Source organism: Gopherus evgoodei, chromosome 11 (assembly GCF_007399415.2).
Source record: "Gopherus evgoodei ecotype Sinaloan lineage chromosome 11, rGopEvg1_v1.p, whole genome shotgun sequence".
NCBI lineage: Eukaryota > Metazoa > Chordata > Testudines > Testudinidae > Gopherus > Gopherus evgoodei.
Genome location: NC_044332.1, coordinates 36,854,460 through 36,875,165, shown reverse-complemented (window position 1 = coordinate 36,875,165; position 20,706 = coordinate 36,854,460). Strand labels below are relative to the sequence as shown.

The 20,706-nt window shown below is 42.4% G+C and overlaps 1 protein-coding gene across 3 annotated transcripts in view; it reads left to right on the top strand.

The window, feature by feature from the left end:
• The window catches only part of AGPS (alkylglycerone phosphate synthase), a 184,094-nt gene extending 164,503 nt beyond the window's left edge, over window positions 1-19,591 (top strand). For all 3 annotated transcript variants that reach the window (XM_030580509.1, XM_030580510.1, XM_030580508.1), the window contains one exon: window positions 18,736-19,591. In XM_030580509.1, the coding sequence (XP_030436369.1) occupies window positions 18,736-18,857 (122 nt within the window). In that variant the 3' untranslated portion in view covers window positions 18,858-19,591. The remainder of the gene's footprint in view (window positions 1-18,735) is intronic.
• Window positions 19,592-20,706: the final 1,115 nt, after the last annotated feature.

Here is a 20,706-nt window from a genome sequence, read left to right as displayed (position 1 = left end):
TCTTTGTAGGCCATTGCCTGCTCCTTTATGAGAGTTCCATAAAGGAACTCTTATAAAGCCTGGTTGGTCTTGCCTGCCTTGACGCTGGATCATAGTGCTACACATTTTACATGCAGTACATTCTTGGGGACCCAGAATATTTGATAAGAGAGCTCCCATACGATTGAGAATAACATTCATATTTGACTGGCCCATATTTTTGTAAGTGGCTTATGCTGATCAAGCACATGTAAAGATATTTAGATTCACATACATAGAATCTCAGAATAAAGTAGTAGGATTATAATTTGATTTTCTTGAAAGCTATTACAAAACCCCTCACTTTTGTTATCTACATTAATGCTGTTGAGTCCTAAATCCCACTAGAATATTTGTTAATGTTAATGGTGGCAAATTTCCTGGCAGAACAGTCATGATTATAGTGTCAAAAATATTTTCTGCTTTGAGTATATAGTACATTGTAACAGTAAAAGAAAATGAGGCTTAGGTTATGGGTTCAAGAGATTGCACATGTCTATTCCAATGTAGGTGTGAGCAGACCAGAGCACAATCACCAAAAATTTTTCCCGCAGTGGTATCCGTCAGATCTGGTCCTGGACCAGCAACACCATGAAGAGGCCAGCTGACCCCACGTCATTGCAGTTCCTTCTTACCACCTGTGATGGTCGCTTGAACTGTTCCTCTTGCTCTTGCAAGTTCTCTCTGAACTGTATTGCCATTAGTATCATTCTTACTCTGTTGATTGTTAGTTGTTGTTCTTTTCAGTTTAGCAGAGTTTCCTCTGTTGCTGGGCCTTGAATTGTGCTGCTTGCAACAAGGCTATGCTGCTAAGCACCTGCACTCCAGTTGCCTGAAGTGCTTGGGTGATGTTTATACAGGGCATCACTTCAAAATGTGCAGAGGACAGGCTGAAGTCCCTGTTGTTGGAGGCAGCACTGTGAACTTCCTTGGACCCATGCCAGTCGATTGAACACCAAACACCTTGGCTTCTCTGAGGAGAGCTTCTCGTGCCACCTGGGAGTCTCAGCACTGTTCGCCATCCCTGGTACCAAGCAAGAAGAGAGGAAGAAAGAAGCTGTCAGCCGAGGGAGGACATTCCCCAACCCAGAGGACAGCCAAGTACAGAGACCAGTGCAGAGTGCAATCTAGGTCAGGCCACTCCCTGGTTATGGCAGCCCAACAGTCATTGCTGTTACTCCAGCTCCAAGGCAGGCACCATTAAGTCCAGTACTGGATGATCTGTTGACACCAGAGGTTCAGCATGGGGCTGGTGCTATTGTGATGCCATCCACACTGCAGACTTTTTGCTGTAGCCGGGGACCTGCTCTCCCTGTCTCACCCTCTCCAGCAGTACAGGAGTTGGTGGGGTCAGTGCCACATACAGAAGTGAACACACAGCCACCGCTTACCGTTGAGTACTGAGATATCGCCACCTAAAAGGAAGCCAACCTGATGCCTCATCTCGGACCTACCCTCCTCTGTATCCATCTGCAGCAATGGTGGGATCTGCTCTGCCATGATTGCCAGGCAGACTCCTCACCGTCAGTCAGAGGTGGGATCTTGACTCCTCCTGTGCCAGGAGTCAACCCTGGCACTCCTCCTGTTGGTCCTACCTGGCAGTGGACCTAAGCTGAGTGATGCCTTCTGGTACTCAAGCCCTGGTCACTGGCTGGTGGCTATGCAGTGGTTGTGTTGGAACCTGTGGCATTTTCCCCCCAGTTGAGGCGCTCCTACTTGATGGCCTCAGAAGGTAATCTCTGATCCAGATTCTGGTACCAAGGCTTGCCAAGTACCAGGAAAGTGGTACCGCAGACCCATCTGGTTCAGACTGAAAAGAGGTTAATTGTCCTGGCTCATTGATATGAGTTCTTGTATATGCTACCCCACCCACACCGCCTGGATCCCTGGTGCTCACTGCAGTCAATGAACAGGAACGACAGTGATCGCAAGGGGTGATTCCCAAAGCTAAGGACTAAAAGAAGTTGGACCATTTTGGTAGAAGTGTCACAACTGGGAGTCTGCAGCTCAAGATTGCTAACCAGCCTGCGCTCCTGAGCAGATGTGACTTCAACACATGGGACTCGATGTCAATACTTAAAGACTTGCTCCTACAATAGGCCAGACTGGAATGCAGCAGCCCTGGATGCAGGTGATTTGACCACTAGGTCCACGGTTCTGCAGTGAGTTAATGGCGCCAATCCTCTGGCCTCAGGGAGGAGGTTCAACAAACCCTTCAGAGCCTGTCCTTTTTGAGGGTGCTTTGCTTGTCTCAGAGCAGACTGATGCGAAGCTCCATGGTCTGAAAGACTCTATAGCAACCCTAAAGTCCCTGGATTTGTATTCCTGGTGCCTTCGAGGAAGCACTGTAGGCCTCAGCAATCCTTCTGGTACTTCCCTCTGTCAACCCAACAGGACCCACAGAGGAAGAGGAGTAGGGCTTTAGATGCAGACCTCTGTCCCCACTTCCTCAGCATCAGTGCTTGCCCCTCAGAGACATTTCATGGGGCTCTAAGCAGGCCTTTTGATGGGACCCTCAACGACGATGTACCAGTCTGAGTTCCAGGATCCTATTTCCTCCATGTTTGCGGATCACCTGTTCCACTTCCTCTGGGTATGGTTCTGTATTACCATGGATTGTTGGGTGCTGAGCATGGTTGAAGTGGGATATACCCCCATCCCCCAGTTCAGTTCTACTACCCTCCCTTGCATCCTCTCCCTCCATCCCTTTAGGGACCCTTCTCATGAGCAACTCCTAGCCCAGGAGGTTGTCCCTCCTAAGGGTGGGTGCTGTAGAAAAAGTTTCACAGAACCTACAGGGCCATGGGTTCTACTCTATTCTGGACGTATGTCAACTCAATAGCTACCTCAAGAAGCTAAAGTTCCACAGGTCTCACTGGCTTCCATCATCTCCTCCCTGGATCCTGGGAACTGATATATCACCCTTGATTTAAGACGCACTTACTTGCATAAATCTCCTGAGGACACAAGAAGTTTCTCAGATTCATTGTAGGCCACATGCACTACCAGTTTTCAGTCCTCCCATTTGTCCTGTTGGCAGCCCCTGGAGTGTTTACGAAGTGCATAGCAGTAGTGAAGGCCTTTCTGAGGAGGCAAGGGGAGCAACTTTACCCACATCTGGATGACTGGCTGGTCAAAGATTGGTCCAGAGCTCAGCATCCTTCTTATTCAGTCCTCTTTCCAGGCCTTAGGCCTGTTAATCCTTACACCTCTTCAGGGGTAGAGTTTATTGGAGCGATGCTCACTTTGCCTAGGCCAGGGCCTTCCTCCTAGAAGGTCATTTCCAGGCAATTACTGGTCTCATAGCACACCTCAGGGAGCACCTGGTTACTACAGCCCAATCTTGCCTGAAGCTGCTGGGCTCATGTATAGGGCCCAATCAAATTCACAGCCATGAAAAATGCATCATGGACTGTGAAATCTAATCTGATCTCCTCTGTGAAATCTGGTCTCCCCTATGATAACCAGATTTCACAGAGCTGGGCAGCTGGAGAGCAACGGCTGCTGGCTGGGAGCCCAGCTCTGAAGGCAGCGCTGTTGCCATCATCAGTGCAGAAATGAGGATGACATGGTATGGGGAGGAGGCATCAATTTTGGGCATGGGAGATGAGGGCCGGCCTTACAGGTCGGCGAGTGAGTGACCATCCAGGACTCCGTGGCTAGAGGGTGCTGTGGTCACCTCCCCTTCAACACCCCCCCCACACACACACCTGCCCAAGGCCCCTTTAACTCTCAGATGCTGAGCCTGAAGTCAGGGAGGGCAGGCTGAGGGCCCCCCAGCAGGGGGCTCCTACTGTGTATTGGGTTTCAGCTGCTAGTCCTGGACAGGATGTCCCCGGGCCACTCCTGAGGCCAGGTCAGACCTCTCTGGGAACTCCCCTCCCCACCCCCCATCCAGAGGAAGCGCCACAGCTGCCAATTCAGAGTCCAGCTCTGAAGGCAGCAGCACAGAAGAAAGGGTGGCAATAGAGTGACCCCTTGCAATCCCACCCAATCCACCCCCAAACTCCATGTTGGGTCAAGACCCCTATGGTTACAACACAATGAAATTTCAGATTTAAGTGTCTGAAACTGAAATTTAGGATCTTTAAAATCCTATAACTGTGAAATTGACCAAAATGGACCATGAATTTGGTAGGGCCCTAATCATGTACTTACGTGGTCCAGTATGCAAGACTACACCTCAGGCTTCTCCAGACGTGGCTGGTCTCAATATACTCTCCAAACCACCACCATCTGGACTCAGTCCTCATGATTCCTCCCCTAGTTCTTGCCTCCCTCAACTGGTGGCTAGATCCACTGGTGGTTTGTGCAGGCATCCTGTTTTCTTGGCCCCAGCTGTAACTTTCTGTGGTCTCTGATGCATCCAGCACTAGGCTGGGGAGCTCACCTGTAGCCGTTGGTCTCAGGAAGAGTTCTCTGCACATCAACATCAGAGTTCAGGACAGTCCATCTGGCATGTCGGCTGTTTCTAGCTCATCTTGTGAGCAAGAATGTCTTGGTTCTCACAGACAACACAACAACCATGTTCTATATCAACAAACAGGGAGGAGCTTGCTTCCCCACACGCCAAGTCAAGAGGTAGTTTAGCTCTGGGAATTTTGCATAGCCTGTTGGATTCATTTTGAGGCTTCCTTCCTACCAGGAGCACAGAAAAAGCTGGTGGATTGTCTCAGGCAGTCTTTCTCCAGTCACCACAGGTGGTGACTTCTGCTGGATATCATGAAGGACACTTTCTAGCAGTGAGGGACTCATCTGATAGACCGTTCATGACCCAGTACAACAGGAAGTGTCATCAGTTCTGCTCGCTGCAGGTTCACAGCCTGGACTTGCTTACAACTGCCTTCTTCTGTGGAAGGGTCACCTATACTATGCGTTTCCTCCTATTCCGCTTGTACATAAGGTCCTGCTAAAGATCAAATGAGACTGAGTGTGGGTCATCCTGATAGTCCCAGCATGGCCCACCCTGCTGTATCTCTCTATGGCGACCCCCATCCCACTTCCTCTGCACCTGATCTCTCAACCATGGTCATCTCCACCTAAACCTTGGCTCCTCAACCTGATGGCCTGAAATCTTCATGGCTGAAACTAGGAGTGGGCCTGATAGGAACAGGTTCAACAGATCCTGTTAGGTCGTGGGAAACCCTATACCAGGGCCACTTACCTCGCTAAGTGGAAGTGGTTCTCCCTCTGGTCTTCCCAGCCAGGCGGTCTCACCAACAATTTCACTGCAGCTCATTCTGGACTACCTACTACACCTGAAACAGCAGGGTTTGAATGTCTTGTCAATCAAGGTTCACCTAGAAGCAATATTGGCATTTCATCCTCAGTCTTCTCACATAAGAGGTCTGTGTTTCCTTAAGGGCCTAGAGAGGATGTACCCCAAGTACGCGAGCCCATCCTTTGTGGAATCTCAGTCGGTCTTATCAAAGCTTATGGGCCCACCATTCTGATAGCATCATGTTTCTTGCTATACCTCTGCTGGAAAGTGGCCTTCTTAGTGGCCATCACTTCCACTAAGAGAGATTCCAGAGATCCATGCTCTCACTTCAGAACTACCATACACTCTTTTCCTTAAAGATAAGGTACAGTTGTGTCCTCAGCTCACATTCCTTCCGAAAGTGGTTTCTCAGTTCCATAGCAATCAAGCTATCATCTTGTGGCTTCTGGTAGAAAACAGACATGCAAACAGGAAAGAGCAAAAGCTTCACTCATTGGATATTACATGTGTGCTAGCATTCTACACAGAAAGGACCAACTGTTCTGGAGGTCCACCCAGCTATTTGTAGTGGTAGCAGACAGGTTGAAAGGTTTTTCCCATGTCTGCTCAGAGAATCTCCTCATAGATCGCATCAAGTATCCTCGCATGTTATGAACTAGCAGGTGTTCCACCTTCACCTATCCCAACTGCTCATTCCATGAGGGCACAGGCATCCTCAATGACATTTCTGGCACAGATTCCTATTCAGGACATTTGCAAAAGCTGCAACTTGATCGTCGGCATACAATCTCTTCCATTATGCCATCGTCCAGCAGTCCAGGGATGATGCCAGATTTAGTCAAGCTGTGTTTGCAGTCAAGCATATCTGAACTCTGAGCCCATCACCTATTCAGCTGCTTGGGAGTCACCTACATTGGAATGGGCAGTCCCCCCATAACTATTCTTCGAGATGTTGCACATGTCCATTCCAAGACCTTCCCTTGTTACCCCCTTATTGGAGTTGGCTGGAAAGAAGGAACTGAGGGGGTCTGGGGTTGGCCAGCCTCTTTATACAGGCGCTCTCGGTCTCTGGCACCGGAGCTGACTCAACAGATAAAATTCTCTGGTGACTGTGCTGGGCACACCTACGTTGCACATGCCCATTCCAATATAGCTGTACCTCAAAGAGCAGCAGTTAGGGAAGGCTAGTAACCAATTTTTTCTAAGTATAGTAAGATCTAAACCTGCTCAACTTGTATCTTTATATAAATGTTCTTCTGCTTACAGGACTCTTATTTATTAAGAGCACTTAAACAGTTTCAAACATTTAATTTTGTTTGTTGGTCTTATCGGTGGAGCTAATAGTGCCCCCTATTATTAAGATTGCGCACTATTTCCCAACTTAAGAGATCCTTTATTCGGTCTTATTTTGCCAAATTATAAGTATTGGTTTGAAATTTCGGGGGGCATCTCAGCTGAGGCTTTTGAGTGTATTTTAACATTCAACCAAAGATTAAGACCACTTAAGAACAAGGATAGAGAAAAATATTTGCAACTGTTAAAGTCTGGAAATCTTTCTTTGAAATCTCTAATGCCCCCATACTTGGTACAGGAACTTGAAACTTGGCAGGGGGTTGTCCTTTGGTCATAGCTGTGCCTTTTGGTATCTTCATGAAATACCCCAACTTTGCCCAAGGACAAGCCTTAGAAATCGCGTTGTGCAGATGCGATAGAGTTTTATTTGATGGCTGAAGTCTCCAAAGATTCATCCTCGCGAGCTGCTTGAGCCTCTCACAGCTCTTAATACTGACCACTGCATATGCACTAGCCCCAGTGGATGACTGAGCACGTTTATCCCCTCCCACCTCCCCGGACCAATCAGCGTGCCCATAGTCAACCGGCATCTCCAGCCCAGGGCAAGCACAGCTGGAGTTGTCTGAATGACTACCTCAACTGCTCCAGCGATCACCAGATCTTAGAGCAGGGAGCTCTCTCTTCTGTGTTCTCAGTGACCTTCCCCTGCTGGGCCCAGGCAGTGTGGAGGTGAAAATCTGATTCTGAATGCGGAGGACAAGAGCCTGGTCGGTGAGAGGGAAAAGAGTAGACTGGAATTGGATATGAGGGAGAGGACTGAGAGCTGGGGGAAAGGAGGAAAGCTCAGACTGGGAGCCTGTGAAGGAAATGATACACGCATGGGATTGGGGTCAACAGTGAGATTTGAATGAAGAGTGAAGGGGAGAGGGTAAGACTGGGTCTGGCTGGACAAGGAGGCTGGGCTGAGAAACAGCATGGGGAGAGAACTGAGGGAGGGGAGACACCTGACAAGGAGCAGGGGTGCAGGGAAAGAATCAGAGATTGTTCTAGTCTTTTTGCCCAGCCAAAGAGCCATGGAGGAGGGAAAATTGAAATTGGATGAAGAGCCCAGGGAAGGAGACAAGTACTGGAAGAAGAGACTGATGAGATGAGGAGCTGAAACAGGGGCACTGGGACTGCCTGGGCAAGGGGAGTGGATGTGGGGAAAATGAGAATTGGGGTGGATTGGGACTTGGACAGTGAGGCTGGAGGGAGGGAAACTGGTTGGGTAAGCAGGCTGGGGTAGCAAGAAGAATGGGACTGGGGCAAGGAGTCATGCTTGGAAGAGGGACAGGGCAAAAGGGGTCAAGCCTGAAGGGAAATACAAGTCTGCACATTTGCACACAACCTCCCACTGTCTGAAGAGCTTGGAATGGAACCCAAAATTGAGTCTTGCCATTCCTCTGCTATCAGCAAAAATTACTGAAGCCCACTGACAAAGTGTGTCTCATCTCCCTCTAGTTTTACCTCTAGTTCTTTCAACCCAAGGCTCTTGGTAACTTTAGTCTGTGCGAGGAGGTGTCAGGAAATAAATCGGGAGACACGGCCATCCGACTGATAGATGGCTGGCACAAACATGAGAGTGCTTTCACTTAAAGCTAAACCTTAATTAGTCTCAAGCACTTACACACATCCGCAGCAAGTTAGTAAAACACCCCCAACCCTTGATAATTACCAAAGCTGAGTGTGCCTTTCGAGTGATACAGCAGCAGCCCGTCTGCCGCTGGGGAACACATGATGCATCCAGAGGGAGAGGTCAGCCCTGAAATGAGTCCCACCTATCTCAAGCTTTCCCCCTTATTTATACATTAGTAATTAAAGAAACCTTGTTAAGTAAGCAGTTTCAAGCAAGAGGTTCCTTCTGATTATTGATTAACCAGGTGTGGGTCTTTCCAGAACTTGCAGCCTTAAGACCTCAGTAGACATTCCTGGGGCATATCCTACTCTTTGAAAATGCATCTATCAGCAATTTTAACTCAATTCTTATCAAGAAGGATGCGGGATCAAGCCGCCCTGTCAGTGGCACCCTAAACCCCCCTCCTGTCCTGCCTTGGCCAAGCTGAGACTTGCTTTTAACAGCTTGCTGATTAGGCTGTCTTTAACAATAAACCATAGTGGTTTCAGACACTTAACTGGTTTGCCAAAGTCTCCCCACACTAGTGCTGTCCAACAGAGAGGATGACAACTCACTACTGGTATCGGTTGCTCCGTTAGCTCAAGTGTCAGTGGTCTGTTCTGTGGATCTAAAGGTTCGACCCTCCTGATGAACCATATGCATGTTAATATGATGCCACGTGATGGAATTTGTTTTTACAATTTACTTTTTTTAACTTCTAGGAGATTACACACAAACAATGTTGAAAGAACATTATTAAGGTTGCAAAGTCAAGCACTCAAAAGTTTGGAAATGCCAGAATTAAGGTCGCTGTACAACTTTAATTTGGCCCCCGTATGCTTCTGTGTTATGATGTAGTCTTTAAAATTACACAAACCCATTATTTGCACAGGATGGACCTGCTCTGGGGATGAATTAGGGTTGTGAATCCTACCTCAATCTGTGCAGAAGCTGGAAGATGTGTAGAAAATGAGGCAGGGGATAGCAAGAAGAGGACGGTTTCATGGGTAAGGCAGTTGAATGCTGCCCTAGAGAAATGGATTCTCTCCCTGCCTTTGCCACAGAGTTCTTATGTGATGTTAGGTAAGTCACTTCATAGGCAACCTTAATTCTGGCATCTCCTAACCTTTTGAGTGCTTGACTTTGCAATCTTAATGGTCTTTTAACATAGTATTTTGTGTGGGATTTTATATATTTCTGGTAATGATGGAAAAACTGAATTCAATGGACATTGGGAATGGACAAATCCTTTAGCCTACTATTTGCTACATGAGAAACATCCATATAAAATCTTTGTGTATACTTTATGCATACATGTCTGTCTCACTCAGTACACTGGTTGACACTTCACATCCTGAGTAAGAAAATGGGGAATAATTTGTTCTAGATTCTCAGTCTTTTAATGAGTTTTTAGTCTCCTTGTGGGTGAAAATGCATATCAAAACAAAGATCCATCATGTATATGTGTAATCTGCTCACAAACATTTCACATGTGTAAAGTTAATTTAGCTATATAAACTTGATAGAAGTGTCTTTTCCCCATGTCCACTCTTTTTAAATTCCAAGACCTCTTAGAGTAGAAATGCAGTTTTAATTTTTCTAGTTCTTGATTTGAGTTCAGATTTTGAAATGAATTGTTTAATTGCATTCTTTCCCTTCCCCTAGCTCCTTGGGGGGATTGTCAAGAAACTGAGTCAGAAGTGAAGAAAAGAGGAAATATAAAATAAAAAACTGTTAATTTTGAAGTTGAGCTCTTTGTGAAAATGTAAAGCTGTAAAGTGTGGGGAGTGCAAAGTTGGGTTTACCCCCACTTGATGGCTCCCTGACTTTTGGGAGTCAGTCCAAATTCCCGGGTTAACTCCAGGGTTGTTCTAAGTTGTAGTTGGTTGCCCACTGCTCCAAGGGCTCTTTCCACAGCCTGGACACAGGAGCCCTGGATGTGGGAGGCAGGGCTGCTATAGAATGAGGGGAAACAAAGTATGAAAAAAACTTTATTAAAGAAGTGTTATTAATCTGGGACAACAAATACTGAAATGCCTTAATCATAATTGGACAAATATTGCATGGCATCACTGTAGAGCAGAATAAGGTTATGTGCCTCAATTGCATTTCCATAGTCTTGTCTGTTTCTATTTCTTTTAACTTTAACACTGACTCTGAATTTCTTGGGTTTCTAATGCTTAGTTTTGGGTTCATTACAGCATCCCTGAAATGTTTTGTTTTATTCCTGAATTACTGATATATATCTCTTTACCTCAGCTCCATTTTAAGTAATTTTGTCTTGTCGGGGTGTATATATTATATAAACACAATATTACACATAGTACATATTATGCAAGATGGGATTTTTGTCCCCTGGGTACGCAGACTTACTGTTGAGAATTAACCTAACGGTATCCGTTTTATTTACTGACCTTCAGGCCTTGTCTTGACATTCTCAGCACTGCTTTTGAGTTCTTGTGTGGGGAAAGGGAGAATATTGATGCAATTTCTCTTAGTGTTTGTCCTGTAATTGTGATTAATAACAGTTGCTTTCCCTATCTGGAAACAGACAGGCTGGTTTGTCTGCCTACAATCATGTTGTGATAAATGGAGCTATTTTAACGCTGGTTTTGTGTATCAAAGAAAACAGATGTAGTCTGGGACTTGCGGCTATAGGAAATATAAAGCCTGCTTAACTCAATCTTCATAGTGCTTGTTGTAATGGAAGAACTGGTATGGTTATAAAACTAAGTTTATACTAAAAATCTTTATAGCTTGTGTATGGACCCAAGTCACACAGTCCACCACCTGCAGTGAAAAATCAAATCTTTATAAACTCAGGTTATAAAAAGTAATCTTACAAATATTTTAATTTGCGTTTAAAACAAGCCCAAGACAGAGTTTCCTTCCACAACAAGTGCATGCAAAACAAAACCCATTTAACTTTTATTTTACATTTTTATCTTAAAATATTCGCATTTCTAGAAGAAGAAATACTCCATCAAGTGGAGAGAACTTCTTAATGGACAAAGTCTGACACACCACACTGCTGAACACTATTAGAGATTGAAGTAGGAATTTGATGTAGGGAGGCTCTGTTGCAAAGAGTGCCTCATATTTGCTCTGTTATAGAATATCATGCTTTGGACTCTGATTATCTTATTGTTGGGTACTGTAAGGCATTCTGTAAGGGATGGAAAAATCACATAAGTAACCTACAAATATTGGACTATTCCTAACAGATGTATTGTATACTTCACTCTGTCCTCTTTACTTCATCCAGCGGCCTACTTTTTATCTTAGTGTTCAGTATCTTGTTCCTCTAGGATATGTTTTCATGGGAAAAATTACTCCCAGTATGGCTGGATATTTATGTCCCTGTAGAGATAGCATCCACCTGCTAGGAGGAGTATGCAATAGTTAGATAAAGCTTCTTTCTTTGTGGGTCCCATATTGCTGTTCTTGCTTTCTGAGTGGGTAGGAGATCCAACACCACCCAAGTGAAGAGGTGTGGCTACAGTACAGTGGCTAGGTGATTGGGGTATGTCCCACAAGTGGCCTGTGTTGTGGTGTTCCTGTGTCCCCACATTAATTTAAAGCAGTCCAGTGGGATGGATTTATGCCTGGCAACCATAGCTCAACCACCTGGCCTCTCTCTACTGTAGCATTTTCTCTGCAGTCCCACTCAGTCCCCTCACTCCCCTCCATCACACATTTTCTATCCCCAGTGGGACAAAGTTCTGCCCAGTGCCTGTAGCTCATTCACTATACTCCAGCTGCCACATTTCACCAACACCTGCTCCTCCCCCAGTCACATTTTCAAAGGTAATAAGGATGGTCCTGATGGGCCAGGAGAGCTGTTGTCCCTCTTTTGGGTTCCTCTGGACAACAGGGCTTGTGCTGCTTATGTAATGTCCCCTTCCTGTTGAAAGCAGCACACAGGAGAAGCTACAACCGAGTGCTGGTACTGCAAGGAGCACAATGTTAAGTGCCTGGTTACAACAAAATGGCAGATTTCACAGTCGAAATATGGCATTTTCTGGCAGTTTGGCAAAATTCCATGCATGCAGAATGCGTGAGGTACTGTATACAATACAGAGATCATTTCACACAGCTTTGAAAAGCAACCTCTTTTGGGGTTGGATGCAGCAGCTATTCTACATCACGAGTGTCACACTAGTGTTTTCAGCACAGGAAGAGAGCCATCTATTCATCCAGCTGATGCAACAGGAGAGTTGATTCTTAAGTAGGTAGAATGAAATTGCTGAAGATCAAATGTCATGATGGCCACAGGAATAAGCATTCCTATTCCTGCTACCCTATGCCACCAGCACTCACAACTATCTCCGTGACACCACTGATTTCCTGAGGAAACTACAATGCATTGGTGATCTCCCAGAAAACACCATCCTAGCCACCATGTGTCGAGGCTCTCTACACAAACATCCCACACACAGATGGAATACAAGCTGTCAGGAACACTATCCCTGATGATGCCACAGCACAACTGGCTGCTGAGCTCTGTGCCTTTATACTTACACACAACTATTTCAAATTTGATGACAATATATATCTCCAGATCAGTGTCACTGCTATAGGCACCCGCATGGCCTCACAATATGCCAATATCTTTATGGCCGACCTGGAACAACGCTTCCTCAGCTCTCGTCCACTCACGCCCTTCTCTACCTACGCTACATTGATGACATCTTCATCATCTGGACCCATGGGAAGGAGACTTTGGAAAAATTCCACCACGATTTCAACAGCTTCCACCCCACCATCAACCTCAGCCTGGACCAATCTACACGGGAGGTCCACTTTCTTGACACCACGGTGCAAATAAGTGATGGTCACATTAACACCGCCCTATATCGAAAACCTACCAACCGCTATGCCTACCTTCATGCCTCCAGCTTCCATCCCGGGCACATCACACGATCCATTGTCTACAGCCAAGCACTGAGGTACAACCGCATCTGCTCTAACCCCTCAGACAGAGACCAACACCTACAAAATCTCCACCAAGCATTCTCAAAACTACAATACTCGCACGAGGAAATAAGGAAACAGATCAACAGAGCCAGACGTGTACCCAGAAGCCTCCTACTGCAAAACAAACCCAAGAAAGAAACCAACAGGACTCCACTGGCCATCACATACAGCCCCCAGCTAAAACCCCTCCAACGCATCATCAAGGATCTACAACCCATCCTGGACAATGATCCCACACTTTCACAGGCCTTGGGTGGCAGGCCGGTCCTTGCCCACAGACAACCTGCCAACCTGAAACATATTCTCACCAGTAACTGCACACCGCACCATAATAACTCTAGCTCAGGAACCAATCCATGCAACAAACCTCGATGCCAACTCTGCTCACATATCTACACCAGCGACACCATCACAGGACCTAACCAGATCAGCCACACCATCACTGGTTCATTCACCTGCACATCCACCAATGTAATAGATGCCATCATATGCCAGCAATGCCCCTCTGCTTTGTACATCGGCCAAACTGGACAGTCTCTGTGGAAAAGGATAAATGGACAAAAATCAGACATTAGGAATGGCAATATACAAAAACCTGTAGGAGAGCACTTCAACTTCCCTGGCCACACTATTGCAGACCTTAAGGTGGCCATCCTGCAGCAAAAAAACTTCAGGACCAGACTTCAAAGAGAAACTGCTGAGCTTCAGTTCATCTGCAAATTTGACACCATCAGCTCAGGATTGAACAAAGACTGTGAATGGCTTGCCAACTACAGAACCAGTTTCTCCTCTCTTGATTTTCCCACCTCAACTGCAGAACAGGGCCTCATCCTCCCTGATTGAACTGACCTCGTTATCTCTAGCTTGCTTGCTAGCAATATATACCTGCCCCTGGAAATTTCCATTACATGCATCTGAGGAAGTGGGTATTCACCCACGAAAGCTCATGCTCCAAAACGTCTGTTAGTCTATAAGGTGCCACAGGATTCTGTGCTGCTATTCCTGCTAAGTGTCAGGCCACCTCTGAAAGCCACCAGTGGTCAGGTGTCTGTTCTGTATTTAAGTTGAAATATTGTCTTATAACAGCATGCTGCCATTTACCATGCTATAGAGTTAATACAGTACTGCATCACCAGCCCCAATTCATGTCGTACCCGGGGTCTTAACTTGGAGGTCTCCATTTTGAGTAGTGGCCAGGCTCAAGCCTGCTTAGGTTGTAAGATTCAGCAATGCCAAAGATAATGGAAACTATGAGAATTTGGTAGAAACATCTAAGTCTTAGGATGGCCCTTCATTCTCTTTTGTGCAGCTACCCAGGCTCACACCTTAGAGGGAGCTATCTGCGGACCACCTGAATGGAGCTTGGTCCGTGGTCCACAATTTGAGAACCTCTGGTCTAAGAAACGTACTGTTCAGGACACACACTTCTTTAAACTACTAATTTTTTACTTTCATTGTTCAGCAACACCAGCTTTATCATTTACACTGTATTAAAAATGCTAAATTGTGAGCATTTACCATTATCTTTGCAGTCAGAAATTTGTCATTCTATCTGCTGCGTAACATCTGACCACCTTACATCATCAAAAATTGCTAGTAACAAAAGTTCTTCAGAATACATTTAATAACAGAATTGTAGATATTAGTAAGAGTCAGTCAAAGGTCTTGAATAAACAGGTCTTTGTGACCTGAGGTTTGCCTAACGTTAGCTTTGGTGGATCACCAGAGAGCAGGTTCCCTAGGCATGGACACTCCATTGAGAGTGTCCTGCCCATCTGTTCTGGAGTGCTTCACCTCAAGCACAAAGTAAAACGATCCATAAAATCACAACTTATGTGAGAAATTCTCATGTTTTATCACAGAAGTGGGTTCCAAACTATTTGGGATACTCATAGAACATAACCAACACTTTCAGGTGTTCTCTTAACCAAAAGAGTTGCCAGTGCACACCATGTGGAACATCAGCATTATGTGGTAACTGCTTGCCTCACTGGAGATTGGACTACTGCATTAGCTGAAGCTTCTAGGTATTTTTCAGGCAGAGTTCCAAATAAAGCACGTTGTGGTGATCTAACCTTCAGGTTGCAAGAACCTGGATTACTATGTCAAGATGCATGAACAATCACAGCCGAAAAAGTACTTTGCTTGAGGCATTCTAGCAATGGATCTGATATGATGAGAATGTGAATCATATTGGCAAAAGTTGGATATGCACTTCCAATTGATGTATGCACATCTCCCTTCCCATATTTTTTTTAAAAAATCCAATTCATGAAAAAATATACATTTTCTCCATGCATCACTGTACAGGAAAAGACACTCCACCCCAGTCACTAACTCATTTATTAAGAAATCCTCCTGTTTTCATCCTATTTCAGTTGAAATCAGTGAAATATCAGTACACTGTCCATTCAGGAAGAGAATAAGTGCATATTTGCTTGGAAGTTCTTTGTACTTGAGTTATTTATAACCTAGTTAAAGGGTTAGAATTCTAGAATACACTTTTAAAATTTTATACACATAGTTTATAGATCTTAACCAGATTTATGACGAAAATGCAGTATGAACATAGCACATAGATGTATAGACCTAAATGAGCTGCATAGCAGCTTTCGTCTCTCCTATAACACATAGGGATCTTAAAAATAACATTTTCTTGCTGAATTTGTCCTGTTCCATTTTGCAAACAGTGGATCTCTTCTTCCTGCCATTTATTTTTAAAATGAAAGTCAGACCCATATTTCTCACCTTGGATAATTAGTCTCAGTGTCTTACTAAGTATATTATGAGTTGCATTGTGGTGAGGCAACATGATCCCATGAATAGTTTATTCTGATAGGACTAATAGGGAAAAGAGGAGCAGCCCCAAAGTACGACTACTGTGGTGAGATATAAAAGCATAGATAAACAGCTGCTATATAGTTAAAGATGTGTGTGTCAGTTCAACATAAGTGGTTTTTAAATACAGTTTTAAAAATACAGAAATCTGATATCTGGAGATTTTCCTCTATTCAGAAGTAAGCTATTGTAATTCTTAATAGCTTAGGGTCAAAATTAGATCTGGTTTTTGTTTTGGAAGGCAGTGTTTCTTTCAGTTCGATGTTTGTTTTCTTGTAGTTTTTTCACAACTCTGTATGTCTCTTTAAGCTGCTCCAGTAATTTTAAGAAACTTAATTACTTTTTTCAGTAAAACATCTCAAGGAATCTTGTTCTTTTCCTGCCCTTGAAAGAATGAATATATATGTACTTAGACTCTAAAAACTTCTGAGGTCCAGGCCCTTCAATATTTAATATATTGAAGGTAGTTAATTTCTTTAATATGTAATGGGGTATTCTGTGTAGATAAAACAAATGGAATATTTACAAGATAGAAGCAAACTTAGTGAGATACTATAATTAGCACTGCTTTTCTGTATTCATTACACCAGAATCTTCTACACAAGTCCTATTCTTATGTCACTTTTTTCTTGAATTATATGCCCTTGTAATTACATATAAGATGGTAAATAGAAAAATTTAAATTTGCTAAGGAAAACAATTGCTTTAACTTTGTTTTTAACTTCTTGATTAAAAAAAAATTTACAATAGCTGACAAGACTGTGTAAAACTCATTAGCCCTGGACAGCAGGAGCTCACAGCCCAGTGCTACCAAGGGGTTAAAAATCTTTTATCAAACATGTTCATGGAGGACCACTGATATATCTACTGTACAGCTTTTTTACTTTCCAGTTCACTAATCAAATGTATGTTAGATTATTATTGTAAAAATATAAACCATAGAAAATTTGACAAGATAGATGTGTAAATTATCACTCTGACAGAACTAATGATGCACTCCAAGCACCTTCTGTTTTCCAGCACTTGGTGAGTGACTTCATTAAATATGCAATGGCTGTTTGGTGTCTGCTCAGACGATAGTGCAGTTCCTCATGGAATTGCATTATTACTAGAGGTGTAAAAAGAGGCAGGCATGCTAGCTTTTGGGCATCCTGCTGTGGTTCTAATGTGCTCCATCTTGTTGGAGCAGTTTTTGCAGTCTTTTCAGGACAATTACATCCGTAACCATAGGACACATTCACTGAAACTGTATTACAGATAACAGTTGAAAATGGCAATGACTGTTCAACTCCTTGTCTCTAACAGCCAGAGTGTAGATTGCTTGAAGTGATGGTCAAGCCATATCCACAGTCTTTGTAGTTTTTATTAATTTGACTAGACAAAGTATCAATTTGTTTAGGAGACAATAGAATTGTAATGGCAAGATATTGTAGAGGGGGATTTCTTAGAGGAAGACTATGAAATAAGACTGGCAGTTCCTCTTATTGCATATGAATTTTAATATCTATACTACACACTTAATACATATTACAAGTAGTCATTTTTGTACTACATTTCAGGATTGTTTTTTCAGCGTTTTTTGCAGAATTTTACACTGCTTTCTTTCAGTCAGCACTATGGCTAGTTTATATTCCTTAAGGTATAAACAAAAATATTCTGTTCTCCAGTGATGTCCCCATCATTCATTTTTCTGATGACTGTTTGATGGCTGCCCTGAGAATGGGACACACAAGATGATTTGAATTTAGCTTCAGATACTCTTAAAGATTTCCAAGAGGCAGATGCTGTAGTATATCACCTCATCCTGACAAATGGATTGTGTCTTAGGCTGGCAAGCTAAATGCTAGACTGTAATGAAAGAATGTCCCCTATTTTGATTGACCTATTAAATCAGGGTTGATGACTTGGCTAATTAATAAATAACATTCCCATAAAGTGGCCATTTAAGTTAACCATTTAAATTACTTGTTTGTGACAGAAGTTGAGATAAATTGCTGTTTTATCCAACAAATGTAAATTTGTCATATAATTTAGAGAAAAATCTGTTTGTGTATGTAAATTATGTCTTAAATATTCATTGTACTCTGAAAATTAGGCCTTCCACATTGTGAATTTATATTCACAACTATGGAGAATATATTATTGTATATAGAGATTTGTCTAAACTGAAACATGCCACTTTTAGGTGAGTGAATATTACATTTTATACCGTTACCCGTTTTAATTTCTCTGTTAGAGATTTCCATGGGTTTTTAGGCTGATCATATTTTAAACCTGAAGGTCACTTTGAACATATTTACTTAGTGGTTAAAACTTACTTCTTTCTGCATAGAACTGTTTTTAGGCTAAGCAGAAAAATTCTTGATGTTTTATTTTATTCCTCTTAACATTTTTTAATTTCTTAATAAGATGAGAGTCTGGGAGTCTTTTAAAAATGTATGTAATTACCATCTCACTATTCGTAACCTGACACATGATTTCAGCCTAAACTTCATCTAAATTTCATAGTTCGCAAAGAAAGTAGACAGTGTAGAACACAAGCTTCCTCTGGGAGTACACTGAGCTTAATGAGCTTGATAGACTGGTGGGCTCAATAAATCAAATAAAGCAAAACATTTCTCATTTTTGAATAAAAGCATTTATCACACAGTGTTTATTCATTCATGGTCATAAGATTGATTGGCTCCTAGTATCATGCCACATATTGAAGCATTTTTGTTTTTGTTTTTCCTAGTGGGCAAGTTGCGGAAGCAGTGGATGAAGGAGAGTATCTCTGATGTTGGCTTGGGGATGCTTAAGTCTGTCAAAGAATATGTGGACCCCAATAACATCTTTGGAAACAGGAACCTTTTATAAAACCCTTACTGTCTGAAAATTTCAAAATTACAATTTTTAGCCTCATTGTACTGTTATCCCAGTAATCAAATATAACATGGACTGAACTTTAAAGCTAATATCATTTATTGGTTTTCCTCCAATAAAATGTAAACATTCACTATTAACATTCACAGATTTACTGACTGTACCCCTAAACCTCTCAACACACAACATGGCAGAGGCACATCAAGGTATATACCTGCTTGCAAATGCAGATATAGCATTCCAAGTTGGTTAGGCAGTACAGCCAATGATTGTAGTTTCCATGCTGGATGAAGCCAACTGTTCTTTATTAAAGCATCCCCTGAAAGAAGAACAAAGACTGACATTGATGTTGTCTTCATAAACAGCTGCTCACTCAGCCTCTTGCTAGAGGAAAGTTGCTGGGAAGCACATGAGGTGGATTTCACTTAGGGAATACTTCTGTGTGCTGAAGCATTAAGCAAATAGCAGTATAAATATAGGCTTTCTGTTTAAAAGATGCACCATAGTTCTGTGGGATGTTTGGCTTGTCAGTCTCCCTTTCAGCATTATTGGAAATTTAAAATCTTTGAAAAGAATACTTAACTAAAGTGTAGCCTGAGTTGTATTTGCACTGCTGGGATAATCTTTAATATGCTAGTCAGTCATTGTAAGTTTTTGTACAGAACAGCAGACGTTTCTCATTGTATATTAACAGGTTTGTTACATAAAATTGCCTTCATGAACACTGCACTCCTAATGTGTCTAGTTTCACTTTATTTTTGTGGAGATGCAAAATTCTTTTTTTTCCAACAGAGAATGTTTTGGCTAGTTTAAAATAAATCTTTGCCCAGCACTGTATCTTAAAACAGGTCTCAACGGTTTCAAGGTTCAAACAGTTTTATTAATCTAAAATGGAGAATATACTGTCTAGAAATGAAGTTTCCAATTTTAATTTCTTATTGGCCTTTCTGAATTACTGGTTTACATAACTAGAAGCTGCAAATGTAGTCCTCCATATAATCAAAAATATGGAACTTTGTTTAAGAAAATATCTGTACAACAATATTAGATCTGAAACAATTTTACATTAAAACCAGGATCTTAAAACAAGTGAAATTAAAATTTAAAACTGTCAATAGTCATGATTTGAGATGGATTCTTTTCTTAAAGCAAGTTATCCAACTTTTGATATTTAAAATAAAGTATTTAATCATATAGGATAGTTTACATTTTGAATTACTATCTTTAGGAGGACATACCATCTAATTAGCTAACTGCTACACAACTCTATGTGGGCAGTTTGGACACCTTTATGTAAGTAACCTTCACTTGAAAAACTTAAATTTAAAATTGAGACATTTGTGTTTTTAAACTATTTAAAAATAATTAGCTGTCAAGTTTAGTAATAAAACATTAAAGATTATAATCTTTAATATCTCAAAATTAACAGATTATACCATAGTCTAACATAATTTAATACTCATTTTATTTTAAATTTACCTTACTTTATCATTCTATTGCTTGAAAAATACTGCATATCTAACCAAAACTTTGAAGCTATTTTATAACTAATTTAGAATAGCTGATTAAAAATCACCTGAAAGACCATGACTACCCAAATAGCACTTTCAAATATGAATTCAAAAAGATAGCAAAAAACAATTCATTATAGTCTACGAGTCATGAAATAAGAAGTTACTATGGTATTTTTAATGCAGCTAGAATTTTTTTAATCTTTGTTTCATGAAATTTTAGTTTAAAAAGTGAATCCAGCCTTCCTCTTTTACTTTTAAAGTTTTGGTCCATGGAGTTCATGTTTCAGCAGCACCGAAAAATTTGTGATCACGGTTAATGTTAGGAAGCG